This window comes from Schistocerca americana, chromosome 4 (genome assembly GCF_021461395.2).
Source record: "Schistocerca americana isolate TAMUIC-IGC-003095 chromosome 4, iqSchAmer2.1, whole genome shotgun sequence".
In the NCBI taxonomy this organism is placed as follows: domain Eukaryota; kingdom Metazoa; phylum Arthropoda; class Insecta; order Orthoptera; family Acrididae; genus Schistocerca; species Schistocerca americana.
Genome location: NC_060122.1, coordinates 246747677 through 246770701, shown reverse-complemented (window position 1 = coordinate 246770701; position 23025 = coordinate 246747677). Strand labels below are relative to the sequence as shown.

General features: G+C 44.6%; 1 protein-coding gene and 1 pseudogene across 1 annotated transcript in view; one reads left to right on the top strand and one right to left on the bottom strand.

Annotated features, from left to right (window-relative positions):
- Positions 1-23025, bottom strand: part of LOC124613225 (protein cycle) — a 996167-nt gene that overhangs the window by 359251 nt on the left and 613891 nt on the right. Inside the window, exon 3 of the mRNA XM_047141899.1 lies at positions 1534-1606. Coding sequence (XP_046997855.1) covers positions 1534-1559 — 26 coding nt within the window. The 5' untranslated portion in view covers positions 1560-1606. The remainder of the gene's footprint in view (positions 1-1533; positions 1607-23025) is intronic.
- LOC124614426 lies at positions 9737-9854 on the top strand (annotated as a pseudogene).

Below are 23025 nucleotides of genomic sequence, written 5' to 3'. Positions count from 1 at the left end.
CGCGTGTGTTTGGAAGTTAGCCCCCAAGCATTTGCATTCTGGTGCGAAGACTGTAGAGATAGCGACTTTCCTGGCAGTGAGCAGCTTCAACGAAGGGTATTCAGCAATTCTGAAGACCATGACAACGATGGACGTCAGCCTGAGACTCTATTCGACACAGTTCGCCAAGCATTCGGATGACCACCGGATTCAAGCGGCAGAAAACCGCTTGTCACCGGCCGTACGACCAGCTCTGGAGCTGCGCAGGATGGCCCAGATCGAGCAGAACGCCTCGGAAGTTTATGGATCCGGAACAGCAGATTGAACGTAAGTTGCATAATATTGCATTTATATGTAGTCAAAACTTCAAACGCGTTTTTCACTAAATTACTTTCTTTTTATCGCGCGGTGTGGTAACTTCAAATTTTCTGAACCGATTGGCATGAGTCTTTGTTTCCGACGAAGCTAACTAAATTGTCTAGGAGTTGTACCACTTTTATTCCGATTCATCAACTATAAATATTTTTACTTGGCCGACGAAGTCGAAAAATCGATGAAAAAACCTTATTTTTCTTCAAACGGAAACCATTTTGTTTCATATGGTCCAAATAACTTAAGTGACGTACAAGTCCTAAAGAATCTTATATACTTCGCTAACGTCAACTCAATTTTGATTTCAGACGAGCCGGTTGACCTGTGGCATACTGCGCGTGGAGGTCTACATCGAAATTTTGTTTCGTCCTGACGGCACTTCCGCCTTTGCTCTTCGACATTTCCGGCCGAAAAAATTTCAGTTTGTAGAGAAAATATCAATAAACATATTGACCAAATTTGACATTGATATCTGTAACACATCCCGAGAAAAAAAATTCTCAAAGAACATGCTTTTTTCGGGCCAAACATAGTAAACCTCCCCTTAATGTGGGGTATATAAAACTAATTTTCCATACGGTAATGTTTACATTGGAACTACCAATAGAAGTGTCAATACACCGCTGAAGGAACGTAAAAGTCTTTGCTTACTAGCGAAAGTAGAAAAATCAGCTGCGGGAGAGTATGCTCTTCAATTAGGGAATGAGTCAAGTTTTCCAATCCAAAATTTTGTCTACAATGACGAATTACTATCCACGACTATACAGAGAAGCCGTCGAAATATACAAACATTGGGATAATTTACTGGAAAAGAAGAAGCCATAATGGAGAGAAGCTCTACAGAATCCATAAATAAGTTTTATCTTTGACGAATGACAGCTTGAGAGTTAACTTTTACCTCTGTCGAGGATTATCTCTACCAATCATGTGTACACTTGTGCCACGTCCCATTTTCTGAGTATTTATGTCTCTCTTAGACATCCGAACCGCCAGTCGGCATGACAGAGGAACAACGGACACCTATGTAGATGTCCAGCGCAGCCGTGTACGTAGTTGCGTTAGAAACGGTATGTTTCATGGACCACGACCATACAGCTCGCAATATTTACTATCAGCTAAGACATGAAGAAGGTGTCGTGAAAGCTTTCACTGTGTGATATCGTTAATGAGAGAGCTGCTCACCTGAAGGAAGAAGGCTTGGAGCGCATGACGCGTCGGCACGCACGACCGTGACGTCATCTGGCCGCCTCCCCGCCTGCAACACAAAACACACCAGCACTGTCATTCCGCATATCCTAATCACAGACAAAAAACGCAAATCGTGATTCACCTCATGCAACACTAACCATATGAGGATACTGGTTAAGCAATGCGGGAATCCGTACTTTCACTACTAAAAAGTAAAGGATAAGAATGGTTTACGAAAGTGTCTTTATAGCGCTTTATTAAACAAAAACAGTCTTTGATTTTATTAGCATGTACACGTGACGAAATAAGTAAAGCAGAAATATAGATAATTTCTTGCCCGGCGCAAATACACTAATTTCAATACTGTTTCAACCATCATCAGACTACCAAGACAAATTTTAAAAATCAGAAGAGAAATTATGTATATATAGTAAAAGAAAGTTATGTCATACGACAAGGCACATGCCATGGTTCAATATCACCACCATGGAAATCACAACGTCAGTGGATACAAGGCGCAACTAAATTTCCTTTGCAGACTTTGAGGACAGTGTGACGTGCCTTCCCTCCTTCTTCACTCGCCGGGAGGAGCTGCGACTCGTAACGAAGTTCGTCCCCGTCGGTGTGACGTGGAACAGCACCTGTAACTCTCGTAAGAACACAACTCCTCGCGTGGTTTAGAAATATTCTGTTATCTGTCCGCAACAGTCTTCTCAGTTCGTGCGAACTGGTAAACTGCAATCGCTTTTTTTTCTTTTTTTTATGCCCGGTTAGTTCTGTGATAAAATAAAATCTTGATTCTTGATTTCATCATTACGGTCGTTTTTCACATCATACATAGCGAGGATGAAATTTTTCTGCCTACGATTCCGTTGCTATACCGTTGCTACGTCCAGTTATTAATAACGGTCCGACGTAACTCCAGAGATAACGTATGTTGGAGTAAATGTTTTTTTCTTTTTTTAATACGCCGTAATACTGGTTTAAACTAATCACTCTTCACTGTCCATTATTCATGTATTCACTTAGTCACTTAAAAAGTTTAAAGAGTTAGGCGACACGTAACATTTCCCTTTTGACTCAGATTTTATTGTTCTTTCTGTAATTAATTGTTTGGCCCTACAACACACGCACGCCGATATGTCATTCAAGATTAACTTCCGTTCAGTTCTTTAATCGTGACGCTGACGACAACTTTTGACTAATCGGCGTACTTGTCTTTCTTCGTGTCTTCGTTTTATTGTGTCCTAATCAAGACTACGAATTGTTTTTCTGTCGTTGATCCACTGCTCTCAAGGTTTGCAACTGTTCATCAGTATCACTCAATTAAAGTCTAACACTCGTCTTACTACACCGTCGCGCTGACAACGGTAGAGATTAACTTTCATCAGTCGAATGACTGAGCAATACTTCAGTCTCTACCTCACGAATTATTAAACTTCCAAAACTGAAACAATCTAATAGCGTTTGAGTCCAGACAACTATCGCAAAAGTACTCCAGAACGACTCAAGAGCAACTAACTAACTAAAATTTCCTTATCCGAGTTGCACTGTAGTCGCATTGAATTCCCTTTTCGATGCGGCTACAACTCTCTTCCATGGTAAATGTTATCTTTGACTCAATTACTTTCTTGGATTTAACTTTCGTTCATATGATCTTGAATTTATTCTATAGGTATTTGATAAAGAATCTATGATAATCCTTTCCTTTTATCTCCCCTTTTTGTATGCTATTCTCAGTATTTGAATAATATAGGAGTTAATCAAAATATTACCAGTGTAGATTTTATCGTCAATAGTTGCCATCACTGTCAAGATGACTCACTTTTATACTTTAAGTTTCCACAAAGTGTCTTAATTGAGATTTTCCGTCCTTGGGGTGTTACAACAGCTTCCTCACACAAAACAAGAGAAAAGGGTATAGTTAACATGGGCTCTAAAATGCATTACTTCGAAACTGTGAACACGTTTCTTCTATTGTAAGCTCTTTGCTTTCCATAATTCTGGAGGAGGTAGTACGTACCAAAATACGAAGAAAATTTTCAATAAACATGGGCTCTAAAGTGCATACCCTAAGAGCTATGAGCTTGTTCAGTAGAAGAAATACGTTTCACAGTGTCAAAGATGGACAAGCGCTTATTGCTATTAAGGTAAGCATGTCCTCAAGTCTGTAAAAGGAATTTAGTTACACACGTTGTGCATGAGTAGGGTGCTAATCCCCTGGTGGGCAACTGAGGAACTACTCATTCACTACTGACAAATATCAATAACAAATTTTTCAATAAAATTTTTTAAATACCATTCTGTACTAAGTACGTTAGTCAATAAAATTTTAAAAAAAACGCGTTACAAAGTCTGGAATTATCGCATTTTACAACACAGATGTGAAGCATCTGTAACAAGGTAAAATATTTGGCTATGGTAACAACTCTTCTTTAGTACGATTACGAGGAAAAGTAGGAAAACTGGGTTACGTAGCGGCAATAATATGCGAAAAGAGATTATGAGATAATGAGGCAGACTTGCAGAAATGATAACGATGGAAGCATTGTTGACCGACGAGAGAAAATACGAAAGAAACCGTTGACGTGACCCTGCTCTCGTCGATGTATGTGAGGGCGTGGAGAATGGAGGGAGGGACAGAGGGAGGGGGGGGGGGGGGAGTTAAGTAGCAGTGTTCCACCAAAATGAATCTGTGAGTCTCAAGCTGAGAGTGTGCTGATTCCAAACCTCTTGTCTCATATGAAACTGTTTCAAAACATAGCATAGTACACTGCACAGTGAGAGATTTATTCTGGACGTAAATCCTAGGCTGTGGCTGAGCCCAATCTCTGCGATATACAAGTTCAGGGCATCTAACTGGTGCAAGTGGCGCTTGTTATCATACCAATCCTCAAACGCAGACGTAAAGAGCAATTAGAAACAAATTTATATTGTCATGTTCCTAAAGCGTTAATTTCATAAAATGCGACATAACAATCGATTTGGAAAAGGTACCCGGTTCACCTGCAACCTATCTCCACCTCTAGATCCAGCCATATGAAGTTTCTCACGGTGCAACAGTCAATGGTCGCAAAGGAGCACCACAATTATATTCATGTCACTTAGGAACTTTCGAGAATCATATTGGAATTTGCGAGTGTTGCTCAGTTTTGGCTGCACTATGCATTAGTGCCAATGAAAATTTGTGCACTGGCCAAGACTCGAATTGGGATCTTCTGCTTGACGCTAGCGGTCGCTTTGACCGTCTTGGCCACCAGGGCACGTTCCCATTCTCAAGAACATTGCAAAGTGCTTTAGAACAACATGAACACTGCAATATACAGGGTGCGGCCCTTAAATCCGGACAAATTTCAATTTGAATTTCCCGCCATATCATAGTTCCGCCGGAGGTTGCATTGGCGGTCTTGAAAGCCATAGGCATCTAGTTAACAGTCAGAACCTCAAAATGGCCGAAATGTTCCGTGTAAGTGCGGAGTACAAGCGAAGAGCCGCGATTATCGAAAGTCGTCGCGCTGGGAATTCGCCCACTGAAATAGTTCGATCATTCGGCTACCCAAGATTAGCTGTTTACAATATTGTGGCCAAGTATAACGCTTCGGAGAAGTCTGAGGAAGGTTCCGCTAACCCGGAGAGGAAATCTCATTCGAGGAACAGCGTGTCACGAACTGCGTTAATAAAGAGGACCTCATATGAGCCGTTTAGTCCAAAACTGGCTCTCGGATAATGTTGGCAAGTTCTGGTCAAAGGAATTCTGGCTCTCCGAATAGACCGGATTTGAATCCTCTCGAATACTATGTTTGGAGCGTAGTCGAAAGACTTATTAACAAGACGAGGTATCCTAATGTAGCACCTCTACGCGCCTCTATCGAAGCAACATTCGCGAATATGGACAGCGCTGTTTTAAAGAGCGCGTGCGATCTCTACGGTGCAAGATTGTACCACTACTTATATGTAGAACGATATTCATTTTCATTTGTATTTTGTTTTAATAAAATTTGCTTTTTAAAAAAAGTTTCATTTGTCCGGATTTAAGCGCCGCACCCTGTGGTACTTACTGATGGCTTCCACCATAACCGAGTCCATCAACATGAGGTAGCAAATATGAGGTAGCCAAGGAGGTGGAAACGTGGTTTCTACTATGCCAAGACTGCTTGGTAGCTACATAGGAAAACACAATTAATTAGCAGGAGTACAAAATAAGAAAGTATTTATTACTTAACTTTGTTGTAGACCATGATATGTTGGTTGACAATTAAGGAAGACGCGACTAGACTAATTGTCTGTAGAATTACATAATTTACAAGTCATAAATCTTGCAGTGACGAATTAATCTCCCGTAATCTTGAATGTCGATTCCGGTGAATTTGAAGACTAGCTTGGCTGTCGACATGACAGAACGTAGAATTGTTTGTAACTGCCAACTTAGTACTGTTGACTTTACTGTAGTATTATTACGGAACTTTACAACTGGGCTACAAGGACTTGATGGTAGCAATGACTGAGCTGCAGACGATGACTGACTAACATCGGCGCCAGCCGGGGTGGCCGAGCGGTTCTAGGCGCTACAGTCTGGAACCGCGCGACCGCTACGGTCGCAGGTTCGAATCCTGCCTCGGGCATGGATGTGTGTGATGTCCCTAGGTTAGTTAGGTTTAAGTAATTCTAAGTTCTAGGGGACTGATGACCTCAGATGTTAAGTCCCATAGCGCTTAAAGCCATTTGAACTAACATCGGCGCTGGCCGACCACTGAGCGCGGCTACGAACTGTAGACTGGCACAACTGCACTTCACTCCTGCTACACATGAAGTAATCTAGCGGTGCCTTGCGGTGAGCATAAGTACTGCGACTGGCTGTGTACTCTCTGGCAAGCACAGCCGTTCTTCTGTTCAGTTTATCGAGAGAATCGCATCCTTCGAATCGATCTCTCAGGTGGCGGTGTGGTCGTATGACTGACGACATCACACTTATAACGCTGAATTCCTGCGAACATTGTAGGAGTTTCTTTGAAAGAGGGAGAAAATATACTCTGAGTACTGTTTTTGGTGGGGGCGTTTTTAATAAATAAAAATTAACAATTCCTAAATAACTCATATTCGATATTAATCGTATTCTACACTGAAACGCCAAAGAAACTGGTACAAGTACCTAATATTGCGTGTGGCCCCCGTGAGCACGCAGAAGTGCCACAACACGACGTGGCATGGACTCGACTAATGTCTGGAGGGAATTGACACCATGAATTCTGTAGGACTGTCCATAAATCCGTAAGAATACGAGGGGGTGGAGATCTCTTCTGAACAGCATGTTGCAAGAGATCGCATATAGGCTCAATAATGTTCATGTCTGGGGAGTTTGGTGGCCAGCGGAATGCACAATGGACATGAATGGATGCAGGTGATGAGACAGGATGCTTACGTACGTGTCACCTGTCAGAATCGTATCTAGACGTATGAGAGGTCCCATATCACTCCAACTGCACACGCCCCACACCATTACAGAGCCTCCACCAGCTTGGACAATCCCCTGCTCACATGCAGGGTACATGGATTCCTGAGGTTTTCTCCATACCTGTACACGTCCATCCGCTCGATACAATTTGAATCGAGACTCGTCCGACCAGGCAACATGTTCCCAGTCATCAACAGTTCAATGTCGATGTTGATAGCCCCAGACGAGGCGTAAAGCTTTGTCTCGTGCAGTCATCAAGGGTACAAGAGTGGGCCTTCTGCTGCGAAAACCCATATCGATCATGTTTCGTTGAATGGTTCGCACGGTGACGCTTGCTGATGGCCCAGCTTTGAACTCTGCAGCAATTTCCGGAAGGTCTGCACTTCTGTCACGTTGAATGATTCTCTCCAGTCGTTGTTGGTCCAGTTCTTGCAGGATCTTTTTCCGTCCGCAGAAATGTCGGAGATTTGATGTTTTACCGCATTACTGATATTCACAGTACACTTATGAAATGGTCGTACGGGAAAATCCCCACTTCGTCGCTACCTCGGAGATGCTGTGTTCCATCGCTCTTGCGCCGACTATAATACCACGTTCAAACTCACTTACATCTTGATAACTTTCCATTCTAGCAGCGGTAACCTATGTAAGAACTGCTCCAGACACTTGTTGTCTTTTATAGGCGTCACCGTCCACAGCGCCTGTTTACGTATCTGTGTATTTTAATATGCATGCCTATACGAGTTTCTCTGGCGCTTCAGTGTACATTGCTGAAATGAAAATCAACGTTTAACGTATTTGGCCACGCTATAACCTCCCCAAGGGTAAACGGGACGCAACAGCAAATCAGTGCCAGATTCGGTGTCGTGAATCTAATTCGAGTAACTGTAAACGAGGCAGAAAGCATACAAATAGCTGTAGGACCCTCCATTTCGGTGAGACTGCGCCAAGCAGAAGGGCGGGCGGGCGCAATAAATACGCGCAGCGAGGGCCGGCCATCGGCGGAACCCCGGAGCGCGGCTGCAAAACGCGCTACAATGGCGTGACGCAAGCGCTGTCAGCCGCAGGTACCTGCTCCTGACGACGCCCCGCGGGCTCCGGCACGCTTCGCTTCACAGCGCTGCGCCCTCATACATACACAGCTACCTAGCTACCTGCATACCCGGCCGTCCGGCGATCATGTCCACGGGTGCTCCCAATATTCCATCTATTTTGTTCCTCCGGAGCAGACCGTGCTGCATCTCTTGCACGCACTTGAGTTATTAGCTGGTCACAGACGAGTGGATTTCTGAAACGGCCCTGAACAAGGATTGTTGACATTTTTAGTATTATCTGGTCTCGACACATCGAAAATACACTACTGGCCATTAAAATTGCTACGGTGGCGACACCTACAACGTGCTGACACGAGGAAAGTTTCAAATCGAGTTCTCATACACAAACAGCAGTTGACCGGCGTTGCCTGGTTAAACGTTGTTGTGATGCCTCGCGTAAGGAGGAGAAATGCGTACCATCACGTTTCCGACTTTGATAAAGGTCGGAATGTAGCCTATCGCAATTGCGGTTTATCGTATCGCGACGTTGCTACTCGCGTTGGTCGAGATCCAATGACTGTTAGCAGAATATAGAATCGATGGGTTCAGGAGGGTAATACGGAACGCCGTGCTGGATCCCAACGGCCTCGTATCACTAGCAGTCGAGATGACAGGCATCTTATCCGCATGGCTGTAACGGATCGTGCAAGCACGTCTCGATCCCTGAGTCAACAGATGGGGACGTTTGCAAGACAACAACCATCTGCAGGAACAGTACGACGACGTTTGCTGCAGCATAGACTACCAGCTCGGAGACCATGGCTCCAGTTACCCTTGACGCTGCATCACAGACAGGAGTGCCTGAGATGGTGTACTCAACGACGAACCTGGGTGCACGAATGGCAAAACGTCATTTTTTCGGATGAATCCAGATTCTGTTAACAGCATCATGATGGTCGCATCCGTGTTTGGCGACATCGCGGTGAACGCACATTGGAAGCGTGTATTCGTCATCGCCATACTGGTGTACCACCCGGCGTGATGGTATGGGGTGCCATTGGTTACACGTCTCGGTCACCTCTTGTTCCCATTGACGGCACTTTGAACACTGGACGTTACATTTCAGATGTGCTACGACCCGTGGCTCTACCCTTCATTCGACACCTGCGAAACCCTACATTTCAGCAGGGTAATGCACGAGCGCATGTTGTAGGTGCTGTACGGGCCTTTCTGGATACAGAAAACGTTCGACTGCTGCCCTTTCCAGCACATTCTCCAGATCTCTCACCAATTGAAAACGTATGGTCAATGGTGGCCGAGCAACTGGCTCGTCACAATACACCAGTCACTACTCTTGATAAACTGTGGTATGGTTATGAAGCTGCATGGGCAGCTGAACCTGTACACGCCATCCAACCTCTGTTTGACTCAATGCGCAGGCGTATCAAGGCCGTTATTACGGCCAGAGGTGGTTGTTCTGTGTACGATTTCTCAGGATCTATGCACCCAAATTGCGTGAAAATCTAGCATAATATATTTGTCCAATGAATACCCGTTTATCATCTGCATTTCTTCTTGGTGTAGCAATTTTAATGGCCAGTAGTGTACTATCGATATATCGCGCTTAAAAATGTGTACGAGCCGGCCTATATAAATATCGGTTGCACATTGTAAGTATACTGTGGCTTTTAGATCTGTATGGTTAAGTATTGGCAACGGCCTTGCCGCAGTGGTTATACCGGTTCCCGTGAGATCACCGAAGTTAAGCGCGGTCGGGCGTGGTCGGCACTTGGATGGGTGACCATCCGGGCCGCCATGCGCTGTTGCCATTGGGCACTCAGCCTCGTGATGCCAACTGAGGAGCTACTCGACCGAATAGTAGCGGCTTCGGTCAAGAAAACCATCATAACGACCGGGAGAGCGGTGTGCTGACCCCACGCCCCTCCTATCCGCTTCCTCCTCGGAGGATGACACGGTGGTTGGATGGTCCGGTAGGCCACTCGTGGCCTGAAGACGGAGTGCTTTTTTATACTGAAGTATTGATTTGCGATTAGGTTTTGTGTACATCAACAAGCTAGCTACCTGCCTATCCCCCTTAGAGCAAGAAATGAAACGAAAACGATGCGCGTTCACGCTTGGCGATAACCAATTTGCTGACAATGGTAACTGCGTGTAAGTGACATAGTAAAAGCGTCCTATGGATCCGTCGTTCAGTTTCGCCACTTATCGGATTTCTCTGGAACACTTCATGCGACTTCCCTGTGGGCTTTCTGCCTTTTTTCTTCCCCCTCTGCCAGCGCCAGCGTCCTAGCAGATGTAGTCTCAAAATTGCTTAGTGAAGTTAGATTATGGTCACCTTTTTCAGCAACTGCTTTTGAAGGATCCCTATGTGAACAATAGCACACTAGTTGCGTTAAAAATTGGTTTTTACCGCAACTGGTGTGCTGTTTGTTCACATCGGAAATCTTGTTATTCCCCTCACACCGCAACCCCCTCCCCACCCCCCCCCCCACCCCCCCCTGTGCAGTCGCAAGATTCTTTCACACAGTGAAAGTAAAGTTATGTTCTACTTCAATTTCAAAAGAACAATTTCATATCTTTTCCCAAAATGCGAAAATAATATAATTTAAAGTAAAATAATCGGCACTGTATACTGCCCTTCCGATATAGATATATTGTGAAATTGTATCACCGACAATATTGACAATTTTGGGAAGAAATATCGATATATTGACATTTTACCAACGGTCCTAGCCACAACCGAGGGATAGTTCCGCGGATAATTACAACACATCCGGCCCGCCTCTCTCAGGTAGGGATGGGAAAAACCGACCGGATGAAACAAATCCTTTAGTTGTGAAAAACCGGTATTTTTCAGTTATTTGCTTGGTCTACGCTATAACAGGCGTTTTTCAATTATCACTAATAACCGGATAAAAAAACGAAACATCAATCAGCCGTAGCATCAGTGACAATTTTTTCGTTTTTAGAAAAACCCTTTTTAAAAAAGGAGTAATTTTAATTATTAAAATCTGCGTTTCTCTCCGCATTGTTATTAAAATAGCACTTGCCGCTTTTTCGATTTTCTATAAAAACGCATCTACGCTCTAATACAAAATAAACGACGCATAACGAAGGAATTATCCGAATGGGACGCAAATAGGTAAATGTGACGTACACGTACAGACAAACAATTTAGAAAAATTGGATGATTTATTCAAGAGAAATAGCTTCACAAAATTAATAAGTCAATAACGCGTTGGTCCGCTCCTGCCCCCTACGAAAGCAGTTATTCAGCTTGGCATTGATTGACAGAGTTGTTGGATGTATTCCTGAGGGATGTCGTGCTAAATTCCGTCCAACTGGCGCGTTAGATCGTCAAAATGCCGAGTTGGTTGGAGGGCTCTGCCGATAATGCTCCATACGTTCTCAATTGGGAAAAGATCAAATGGTTCAAATGGCTCTAAGCACTATGGGACTTAACATCTGAGGTCATCAGTCCCCTAGACTTAGAACTACTTAACCTAAGGACATCACACACATCCAGGCCCGAGGCAGGATTCGGACCTGCAACCGTAGCAACAGCGCGGTTCCGGACTGACGAGCCTAGATCCGCTCGGACACAGCAGCCGGAGGGAAAAGATCCGGCGAACTTGCTGACAAGCTAAGGTTTAAAAAGCGCGACAAGCTGTAGAAACTTTCGCCGTGTGCGGGCGGACATTATCTTGCCGAGGATGGCTTGCCGTGCAGGGCAACAAAACGGCGCGCAGAATATCGTCGATGCACTGCTGCGCTGTAAGGGAGCCACTGATGCCAACCAAAAGAGTCCTGCGATGAGAAGAAGTAGCATACCAGACATCACTCCAGGTTGTCGGACTTTATGGAGGAACAGTCAGGCTGGGATCCCACCGCTGTTCGGGGCGTCTCCAGACATGTCTTCGGCCTGCAGTCTCATTGAATGGTATAGAATTGTCTTCACCGATGAGTCTTGCTTCGAACTGGGCCCCCATGACCAACGAAGACAAGTCTGGATACACCCCAGACAGCCGTGGGATACCAATCTGACTGTCGTCCTCCATACAGCCAGACAACTGGGAGTGGTGGTCTGGGGTGCCGCTTCACTTCATAGCACGACCCCTTTGGCCATCATCAGCGCCACCCTTACAGCACGGCAGTATTTCGACGACATTCTACGCCCGCTTTGTTGCCATTCATGACAAGCTATCCTGGACTTTCATTTGAGCAAGATAACGCCTGCCCGTAAACAGCCAGGTTTTGAACAACTGGTATTCGTGCTGTAATGACCACTGACAGGATGTTGCTACATAAGGTGAGGAACGATCCTGACTACTGCTTGGGCATGTGTCGTGTGACTAGAGGGGCACACAGAACATTTGTAGAGTGCAAAATGCAACTTGTTGAGTTTACGATTCTGTTCATGCATCAACCGTATTTGTACATGTAATAATTTGGAAAACACAGAGCTCTGAAAACGAGTGAATTTCTAGTAGCCCTGTGCAATAACGAACATAGTACAGTCAACTTTTTATTGGTTTACACAATTCATCCCTCACCATTTCCACTTCTTCCAGAGGTTTCCACGATTCTCTTTTCTGAAAGTTGATCACAAATTTTATAGCTTAGTTACACTTGGTCCACAGTTCGACTATCGCCTACAAATGTTTCACCTGTCTCTTTGCACGCCGTACATTTTTCAATCTTTTTTGTGTATTGTTCATCGGTCAGTTTGGACAACCAATGTCTTTCGAGTACAGTTGCGTAACATTTTCAGTATGGCCATTGGTCCACTCCTTCACTATACTTGAAGCAACTAAAACTTACTCGTAACGTGAAAGCCACAGAAAAACACACGGACACCCTGAACGTGGCCAGTCCCAGCAACGGCTCTTATGCGACCAGCTGGGGAGGAGGGATGCCAAGCTGTATTTCCAGAATCGAAAAAAAATCAACTGCTTTTTATACGAGTGATTTTCCTAGAGCTACGCTGCTAGAGCCATAAAAACTGCGAGGGGTTTTCGACAAGTAATGCAACATTTTTTTTTAATGAAAGCAAATTGGTTTTATTCAGGATTACAATACACTATATTATTACCACTGCACCGGGAATTCTGTCATCCGCCACAGCAACGATTGCGATCAAGAAGACCAACAAGTGTTACTGCAGGACAACTCATCGCGGATGGTTTTCATCTAAATGAAAGCTGGAAGCATGAATGGTCAAGGAAAACATTGGGAACAAGAGCCCATCACCTTGATCCCACAAAGAAGCCAAAAGGTTTTGACCTACCGAGGAAACTTTGGCGCCGCCTCAAGAGGTTAAGGACTGGACATGGTTGTTGTAGCTACTTCAGATACAAATGGGGCAGGTTCAGTTCACCAATGTGTGAATGTAATCAAGAAGACCAGACAATTGAACATTTAGTCCAACGCTGTCCACTTCATTTATACCCTGGAATTCCTGATGACTTGTTCACTCTGACACCCAGCTTAATTAACTGGTTGAAAAACACGGACTTTAAAGTTTAATCTTGTCTTATATCATATATATAATGTATAAAATCATTTGCCTTATATGAACTGTATATTGTATAAAATCACCATACGATTAAAAACATAAATAAACCCACTCTTTTGACTACAAAACCCTATTTCTGAACATAACCACATTTTATTGCGAGTGGCTTATGCCTCCTTACTGGGAGGGTCTATATGCCAGAATGGTACCACTGTACGAGTCAGCGTCAGAGACTCTCGATCATCCACGTACCGCTTCCAGCGGAGTGCGTCCTTCATTGGGCCGAACAGATGGAAGTCGGAAGGTGTGAGATCTGGGATGTTGGGTGGATAAGGAAGAACATTTCAATGAAGTTTTGTGAACTCCTTTTAAGTGCGCAGACTTGAGGCCTCGCGTTTTCAAGGTGTAGTTCGTTTGTGTTTCTGTGGCGACGAAAGCGCTGAAGTCATTTCTTCAACTTCCTGAGAGAGCACAATACACTTCAGAGTTGATCGTTGCACCATGACAGAGGATTTGAAACAGAATAACCCCTTCAGAGTTCGACCCGATAGCCGAGTGGTTAGCTTGACGGATTGCCGTCCTACGGGCCCGGGTTCGATACCCACCTGGGTCGGAGATTTTCTCCGCTCAGGGACTGGGTGCTCTGCTGTCTTCATCATCATTTCATCCCTATCCGGGCCGCAGGTCGCCCAATGTGGCGTCGAATGTAATAAGACCTGCTCCAACCCGGCCGGACCTGCCCCGCACAGGGCCTACAGGCCAATGACGCCAAACGTTCATTTCTCACACCTTCAGAGTCCCAGAAGACCGCCTCCATGAGTTTACCGGCTCAGGGCGCGGCTTTGCAGCTGAGAGTGCGGCTTTGGAGTTTTTCTTCAGAGGAGAGATGGTGTGATGCCACTCCATGACTGGCTCTTTTCTTTCCGGTTCGAAATGATGAACCTGTGTTTCGTCGCCTGTGACAACGTTTGTCAAACAACTGTCAAGATCAGTCTTGTTAGGCGCCATCAATCCCGCACCTTCGTTGCTCTAGATATTCTCCCAGGCGCCGAAGAACCCAGCGGACACACGCTTTTGAGTACCACAACTGGTGGACGAGTGTGTCAGCACTACCAATAGAGACGTCCAGTTGAGCAGCGAGGTGTTAAATAGTGATCCGTCGATCATCTTGGGAATGAGAGTGTCCGCACGTTCCACACTGCAGGAGTCACAGCTGTATGCGGCCGGCCGGCACGCAGGAGATCGGGTAGGTTTGCGCGATCTTGTTGCGATGATGACAGACCCCTCGGCCGACGACTCACCGTGCTTTTGTTCACTGTCAGGTTCCCTTAGAATTTCTGCAATCGCCTATCAATGTATGCGACGCTCTCGTTTCCCGCCACAAGAAACTCAACGACAGGTCTGTGTTTGGAACGCATCTCCGTTGCAGATGTCATTTTCAAGGCTACGTATAGCCCCGCCATCTATCAGAACTTCACGAAACTATAGGGGCTGATGTGGGAACATTCCACAACGTCCCACAAAAAATTACGTACATCTTCGACCGAAACTGGCCGAGCAAAAAATGTGTTGCATTACTTATGGAGCTAACGGCCTTGCCGCAGTGGTAACACCGATTCCCGTCAGATCACCGAAGTTAAGCGCTGTCGGGATGGGCTAGCACTAGAATGGGTGACCATCCGGTCTGCCGAGCTCTCTTGGCAAGCAGGGTGCACTCAGCCCTTGTGAGGAAAACTGAGGAGCTACTTGACAGCTACGGTCGCAGGTTCGAGTCCTGCCTCGGTCATGGGTGTGTGTGATCTCCTTAGATTAGTTAGGTTTAAGTAGTTCTAAGTTCTGGGGAACTGATGACCTCAGATGTTAAGTCCCATAGTGCTCAGAGCCATTTGAACAATTTTTTTGAGGAGCTACTTGGTTGAAAAGTAGCGGTTCCGGTCTCGAAAACTGACATACGGCCGGGAGAGCGGTGTGCTAACCACATGCCCCTCCATATCCACATCCAGTGACGCCTGTGGGCTGAGGATGACACGGCGGCCAGTCGGTGCCTTTGGGCCTTCATGGCCTGTGCGGAAGGAGTTAAGTACTAATGGAAGGCACTCGTATTTTTTCTCACGCTACAGCAGTGGAAGAAATTTTCGTTAACAGTGTTTAATGCATACAATCCCTAATTCCAAAGAGAAGTAAGAATGAGTAGGGTTTAACTTCCCTCGATGACAAAGCCAGAAAGTGATGAGGAAGGATTTCGATCGTATCCTTCCTTACAGAAATACCCCGGCGTTTGATTTAATGAGGCTGAGAGAAGCTACTGATGATACCACACTTTATTCTAGTGTCCTACACTGAATTACAAACCTTCCCCCACTGCCTGATGCGGTCCAAGTTATAAAAGTTACGACAATGGATACATCCGTGACACACCTAAAGGAAATTCGGGGCGCCCCTTGGAGCTGTCCGAGACGAGTAAGCTATATGCAAGTTCCGGGTTTCATCCTTTCCGTTCTTTCTCATCATTAACAGCTACACAATGGTAAACGTTGCACGCACTCATAATTGTCTTGCATGCTTAATAGTTATTCACACTTCCTAAATATAGGTTCGAATGTGACGATCAGCGTTCCACCCCGGACGATGCGATGGGCGCTATGGAGATGCTTTACTCTAGTGGATGTTCTTCTAACCGCTATCAGACGTGCCACACCGCATCGATTCACTTCAGTGACCATTTTTTGTCAAACGTCGTAACAAGCGATGAAACATACGTAAATCATTAAGGGAAGGTTTACTATCTTTTGGTTCAAAATATCGATTTTTTTAAAATTCCATTTTTGGATCCATAAAAGTGTTTAAAATTCACCCATGAAACAGTTTTTCCGAATACGGAACGGAAATGTTTGTTATTCGCGGTTGAACAAAAAAACGCACCTGCCTGAAATCGGCCTTTTTCACGCACCTGTTTTTTCCTTCAGAGGATGAGTTATTGTACCGGTGCTTGGGTGGAAACACACAAAATTCAAATGAAAGTTTGAACGCGTGCGTTTGGAAGTTAGCCCCAAGCATTTGCATTCTGGTGCGCAGATTGTAGAGATTGCGACTTTCCTGGTAGTGAGCAGCTTCAACGAAGGGTATTCAGCAATTGTGAAGACCATGACAACGATTTGCGTCACCCTGGGACTCTATTCGATGCAGTTCGTCAAGTATTCGGACGACCACCGGATTCAAGCGGCTGAAAACCGCTTGTCACCGGCCGTACGAGCGAGCGATTCTGGAGCAGCGCAGGATGGCCTAGATCGAGCAGAACGCCCTCTATCAAGAAGAGGAAGGGCTAGTTTATGGACCCGGAATAGCAGATTGAACGTACGTTGCATAATATTACATTTATATGTAGTCAAAACATAAAACGCGTTTTTCCCGGATTTTTTTTTTTTTTTTTTTTTTTTAAATCGCGCGGTATGGTAACTTCAAATTTTCTGAACCGATTGGCATGAGTCTTTGTTTCCGACGAAGCTAACTAAATTGTCTAGGAGTTGTACCACTTTTATTCCGATCTATCAACTATAAATATTTTTACTTGGGCGACGAAGTCGAAAAATCGATGAAAAAAACCCTATTTTTTCAAATGGCCGCCATTTTGTTTCCTATGGTCCAAATAACTTAAGCGAGCTACAACTCCTAAAGAATCTCATATACTTCGCTAACGTCAGCTCAATTTTGATTTCAGACGAGCCGGCTGACCTGTGACATACCGCGCGTGGAGGTCTACATCCGAATTTTGTTTCGTTCCGACGGCACTTCCGCCTTTGTTCTTCGACATTTCCGGTCGAAAAAATTCCAGTTTGTAGAGGAAATAGCAATAAACATTTTGATCAAATTTGACACTGATATCTATAACACATACTGAGAAAAAAATTCTCAAAGAACATGCTTTTTTCGGGCCAAAGACAGTAACCTCCCGTTAAGAACCGGAAACAATACAGCAAGTCACAGAGTAGCACCACATCATCTCTCCTCCGGAGAATGAGCTTAAAGCCGCACCCTCACCCGGTAAAGGCACAGCGACAATCTTTTGGGACTCTGAAGGGATTATTCGGTTTGACGTTCTCCTCATGGTGCAACGATCAACTCTGAAGTGTATTGCGCAACCCTCAGGAAGTTTAAGAAACGACTTAAGCATGTTCGTCGCCACAGAAATATAAACGAGCTTCTTCTCCTTCACCATGAAAACGCAGCCAACGAAGCCAAGACAAAGCCTCATACAAGTCTGTGCACCCAAGAGGAAATCACAGAATTTCATTGGACTATTCTTCCTCATCCACACATCAGGCCAGGTCTTGCACCTTCCGAATTCCATCTGTTTGGGCCAATGAAGCATGCACTCCGCTGGAAGCAATACGTGGTTGATGGGGAGATTTTTGATGCAGCAAGATGTTGGCTCCGACATCGACTACCAGAGTGATACCGTGCTGGCATACGGACCATCCCAGTAATATGGCGTACGAATATCGCAGTTCAAAAACAGGATTTTGTAGCCAAAAGAGTGGGGAATGATATGGTGTATTGGAATACTGAATAAAACCAATATGCTTTCAGAAAAAAATTTGTTGCATCACTTATTGAATGCCTCTCGCAGTTTTTCTGCCACTAGCAGCAGCTTCTAGGAAAGTCTCTCGCATAAAAAAACAGTTGACTTTTTTCGAGCACAGTGTTCTCAATAGCTGGTTACCAGTGGATTTCAAGAACGAGCCACGGACATTTGCTACGTATTCAGGAAAACCCGCAGGCTCTGCCTGTGCGTTAGTGGAGCGTTCACTGACAACATTTAGCTTGTTCGCAAACCTTCAAAGATGAAATCATGATCAGACACAACATTTACAGCGACTGCAGCGTTGGTTCCTCCAATGAAAACACGGCGACGCCCTTACATCACTCCTTGTCGGCGTAAATCCTACCGACATCAATTCCTTCCTAATTTTTCCGACAATCCTTCAACGGTGTACTTTCCATCTGTTGTGCTCCCTCTCACCTGCTCCACAAAGCAGACAACCGGAATCACGTAATATGAGAAATCTTCGCTTATAAGTAGATGACAAACTTCGATACCGCCAATGATACTGGAGGCTTTTCGCCAATAAGCCTCCAGTAGAAATGCCGCATCCCCGCTTTTAGCGGCTGAAGCGCCCACGCAACAGGTTTCTCGGAGCTGTCCTTGAGGACGCTCTGGTTAGCTGCTACTTGCAGGCTACGATTCTCAGAGAACTCCGTGCTTCTGTCTCAGAGAACTCCGTGCTTCTGCTGTCATGGAGGATACTGCTACACCGTTACGCACCTTGGTGACTAACGTTTTCCGCTCATTTCAGCAGCGCGTGCTGTCCGGTACATTCCACAAGGATCATAATGGCAATCGTTTGCCCAAGCACACTACATCACCTAGCGCTAGCGCGCAGTCAGTTCACAGCCGTGACCTGGCGGCGAAAACCCACAGTTGCCTGTGAAAATAAGCTGCCGTACAACTTCTTACCCAACTGATATATTCAAAACGTGTGACATATCAAGTGAAGAAAACTTTGTGTGAACTGTGAAGCGCAAGTAGCACGTGCGAAACGTCAAGCTCACACACTTCGCGTAAATTCGTCCACGATTTGAAAATGGCCTACAGTTCTGTACCCCACTTCTGAAGCCAGCTAGTTCCTTGCCCTGATAAAAGCCAATATTTTCCCATGTCGCTGGTTCCAATCAAATCTTGAAAGAAAACGAGGTGTGTCATATCCGAGGAACCACTACTAAAACAGGCAGCTCAACAGAAATTAAATGTTAAGTAGTATGACACGAGAGAGGGGGGGGGAAAACCTGTGAGGCTATGTGCGGGTAACAGAAGAAATACTTCGGTTGATCGACGAAAGTCGGAAGGACAAAAATGTTCAGGGAAATTCAGGAATACAGAAATACAAGGCACTTAGGAACGAAATAAACAGGAAGTGAATGGAAGAAAGGGTGAAATGGCTGAGTGAAAAATGTGAAGGAATCGAAAAAGAAATCATTGTCGGAAGGACTGACTCAGCATACAGAAAAGTCAAAAATTGGCTCTAAGCACTATGGGACTTAACATCTGAGGTCGTCAGTCCCCTAGACTTAGAACTACTTAAACCTAACTAACCTAAGGACATCACACACATCCAGGCCCGAGGCAGGATTCGAATCTGCGACTGCAGCAGCAGCGCGGTTCCGGACTGAAGTGCCTAGAACCTCTCGGCCACAACGGCCGGCCAGAAAAGTCAAAACAACATTTTGTGAAATTAAAAGCAAGGGTGGTATCATTGAGAGTGCAATGGGGATTCCACTGTTGAATGTAGAGCAGACAGCAGATAGGTATAAAGAGTAATTGAAGATCTCTACGAGGGAAAGGACTTGGCTGATGACGTGTTGGAAGAACAAACAGGAATCGACAGGGAAGAGACAGGGGATCCAGTATTAGAATGAGAATTTGGACGACATAGGCAGAAGGAGTATATAACATTCTATAGAGATCTCTAAGGTCGTCGGGATAGTGGCAACAAAACAACTATTTACGTTCGTGTGTAGAATGTATGAGACTGGTGATACATCAACACAACTTTCGGAAAAACATCACCCACACAATTCCGAAGATTGCAAGAAATGACAAGAGCGAGAATTAACGCACAGTCAGCTTAACAACTCACAAGTATAATACACAGAAGGATGGAAAAGAAAATTGGTGATCTGTGAGATGACGATCAGTTTGGCTTTGGGAAAGGTAAGGCCACCAGAGAGACAGTTCTGACGGTGCGGTTGATAATGGAAGCAAGACTGAAGAAAACTCAAGACACGTTCATAGAAATTTGTTGACCTGGAAAAAACATTCGACAATGTCAAATGGTGCAGGATGTTCGAAATTCTCAGAAAAATGGAGGTAAGCTACAAGGAAACGCGGGTAATATACTATCTGTACGAGAAACAAGAGGGAACAGCTAGAATGGAAGTCCAAGAAGAAAGTGCTCCGATTAAAAAGTGTGTGAGAGACGGATATAGCCTTTCGTCTCTGGTGTTCAATCTATATTTTGAAGAAACAATGACGGAAATAAAAAAAGGTTCAAAAGTGGGACTAAAATTCATGGTCGAAAGATATCAATAATAACATTCTGTGATGGCATTGGTGTCGTCAGTGAAAATGAAGAAGAATTATAGGATCTCTTGAATGGAATGATCAGTCTAAAGAGTGCAGACTAAACCAACGACAGGCGAAAGTAATGAGAAGTATTAGAAATGAGAACAGCGAGGAACTTAACATCAGACTCCGGGATCACGAAGTAGACAAAGTTAAGGAATTCTGCTGCCTTGGAAGCGAAAAGGCCATGATGGACGCAGCACGGAGGACATTAAAAAGCGCACTGTCACTGCCAAAAAGTGCATTCCTCTGGTATCTGACATATGCTGTAATATGAGGAAGAAATTTCTGAGAATGTACGTTTGGAGTACAGCATTGTGTGGTAGTGACACGTGGACTGTGGGATAACTGGAACTGAAGAGAATCGAAGCCTTTGAAATGAGTGCTACAGACGAATGTTGGAAATTAGGTGGACTGATAAGGTAAGGAATGAGGGGGTTCTCTAAGGCATGAAAGGGTTCTCTGCAGAATCGGCGAGGAAAGGGATATACGGTAAACACTGACAAGAGTTACAATTTGTACAGAAACCAGATGGCAGTTATAAGAGTCGAGGGACATGAAAGGCAAGCAGTGGTTGGAAAGGGAGTGAGACAGGGTTGTAGCCTCTCCCAGATGTTATTCAACCTGTATATTGAGCAAGTAGTAAAGGAAACAAAAGAAAAATTCAGAGTAGGTATTAAAATCCATGGAGAAGAAATAAAAACTTTGAGGTTCGTCGATGACATTGTAATTCTGTCAGAGACAGCAAAGGACTTGGAACAGCAGTTGTACGGAATGGACAGTGCCTTGAAAGGAGGATGTAAGATGAACAGCAACAAAAGCAAAACGAGGATAATGGAATGCAGTCGAATTAAGTCGGATGATGCTGAGGGAATTAGATTAGGAAATGAGACACTTAAAGTAGTAAAGGAGTTTTGCTATTTGGGGAGAAAAATAACTGATGATAGTCGAAGTAGAGAGGATACAAAATATAGACTGGCAATGGCAAGGAAAGCGTTTCTGAAGAAGAGAAATTTGATAACATCGAGTGTAGATTTCAGTGTCAGGAAGTCGTTTCTGAAAGTATTTGTATGGAGTGTAGCCATGTATGGAAGTGAAACATGGACGATAAATAGTTTGGACAAGAAGAGAATAGAAGCTATCGAAATGTGGTGCTACAGAAGAATGCTAAAGATTAGATGGGTAGATAACACAACTAATGAGGACGTATTGAATAGAATTGGGGAGAAGAGGAATTTGTGGCACAACTTGACTAGAAGAAGGGATCGGTTGGTAGGATATATCCTGAGGCATCAAGGGATCACGAATTTAGTATTGGAGGGCAGCGTGAAAGGTAAAAATCGTAGAGGGAGACCAAGGGATGAATACACTAAGCAGATTCAGAAGGATGTAGGCTGCAGTAGGTACTGGGAGATAAAGAAGCTTGCACAGGATAGAGTAGCATGGAGAGCTGCATCAAACCAGTCTCAGGACTGAAGACCACAACAACAACAACTGACAAGAGAAAAGAACGGGATGACAAGATATCCGTTAAGACATCAGGGAATACCCGCAATAGTACTAGAGGGAGCTGCAGAGGATAAAAACTGTACAGGAAGAGAGAGAATGGAATACATGCAGCAAATAACTGAAGACGTAGGGTGGAACTGCTATTGTGAGATGAAGATATTGGTACTGGAGCCGCATCAAAACAGTGAGAAGTCTGATAACTCAAATAAATAAATAAAAATTATCAACATGCGGCTATCTTTGGAAGTCGCCACCTTGGATACAGTTTGTAATTTTCAAGTGGTATGTAGATCACGTGACAAAGCAAACTGAATTAGACCCGCACGAAACAAAGGATGCTATTCTTCATTTGTGCATAACTTCATTCATTCTCGAGTTACGTCGTATTTTGTATAGAGCAAGGCAAACAGGAGGCTATATACTCTCAAGGTCTCGAGGGTCCTAGCGGATGTCGAATAAGCTGGGGCAATACAACCTCCGCTTTCACTTTATTTAGTAGCTCTGCCAGCAAATGCTACTCCCACGTCCACAAAGGTGAAAACCGCGTAGCCCGTGGGCAATGCACTCTCTCATTAGGAGTGTAGAAGAGGGGAGAGGGTGAAGGGAGTGTTTCTCGCTCCCCGGCGACAGCTGGGACCTTCGGCAGAAAACACGCAGGTCAGCTAAGGTCAAGGTGGCAGCCCCACCGCCTGACTATCCTACCAACCGGCTGGTATCCTGTTATGGGAGGAAATTGAATACATTCACAACCCTCACAAAACAAAACCGAACGGAC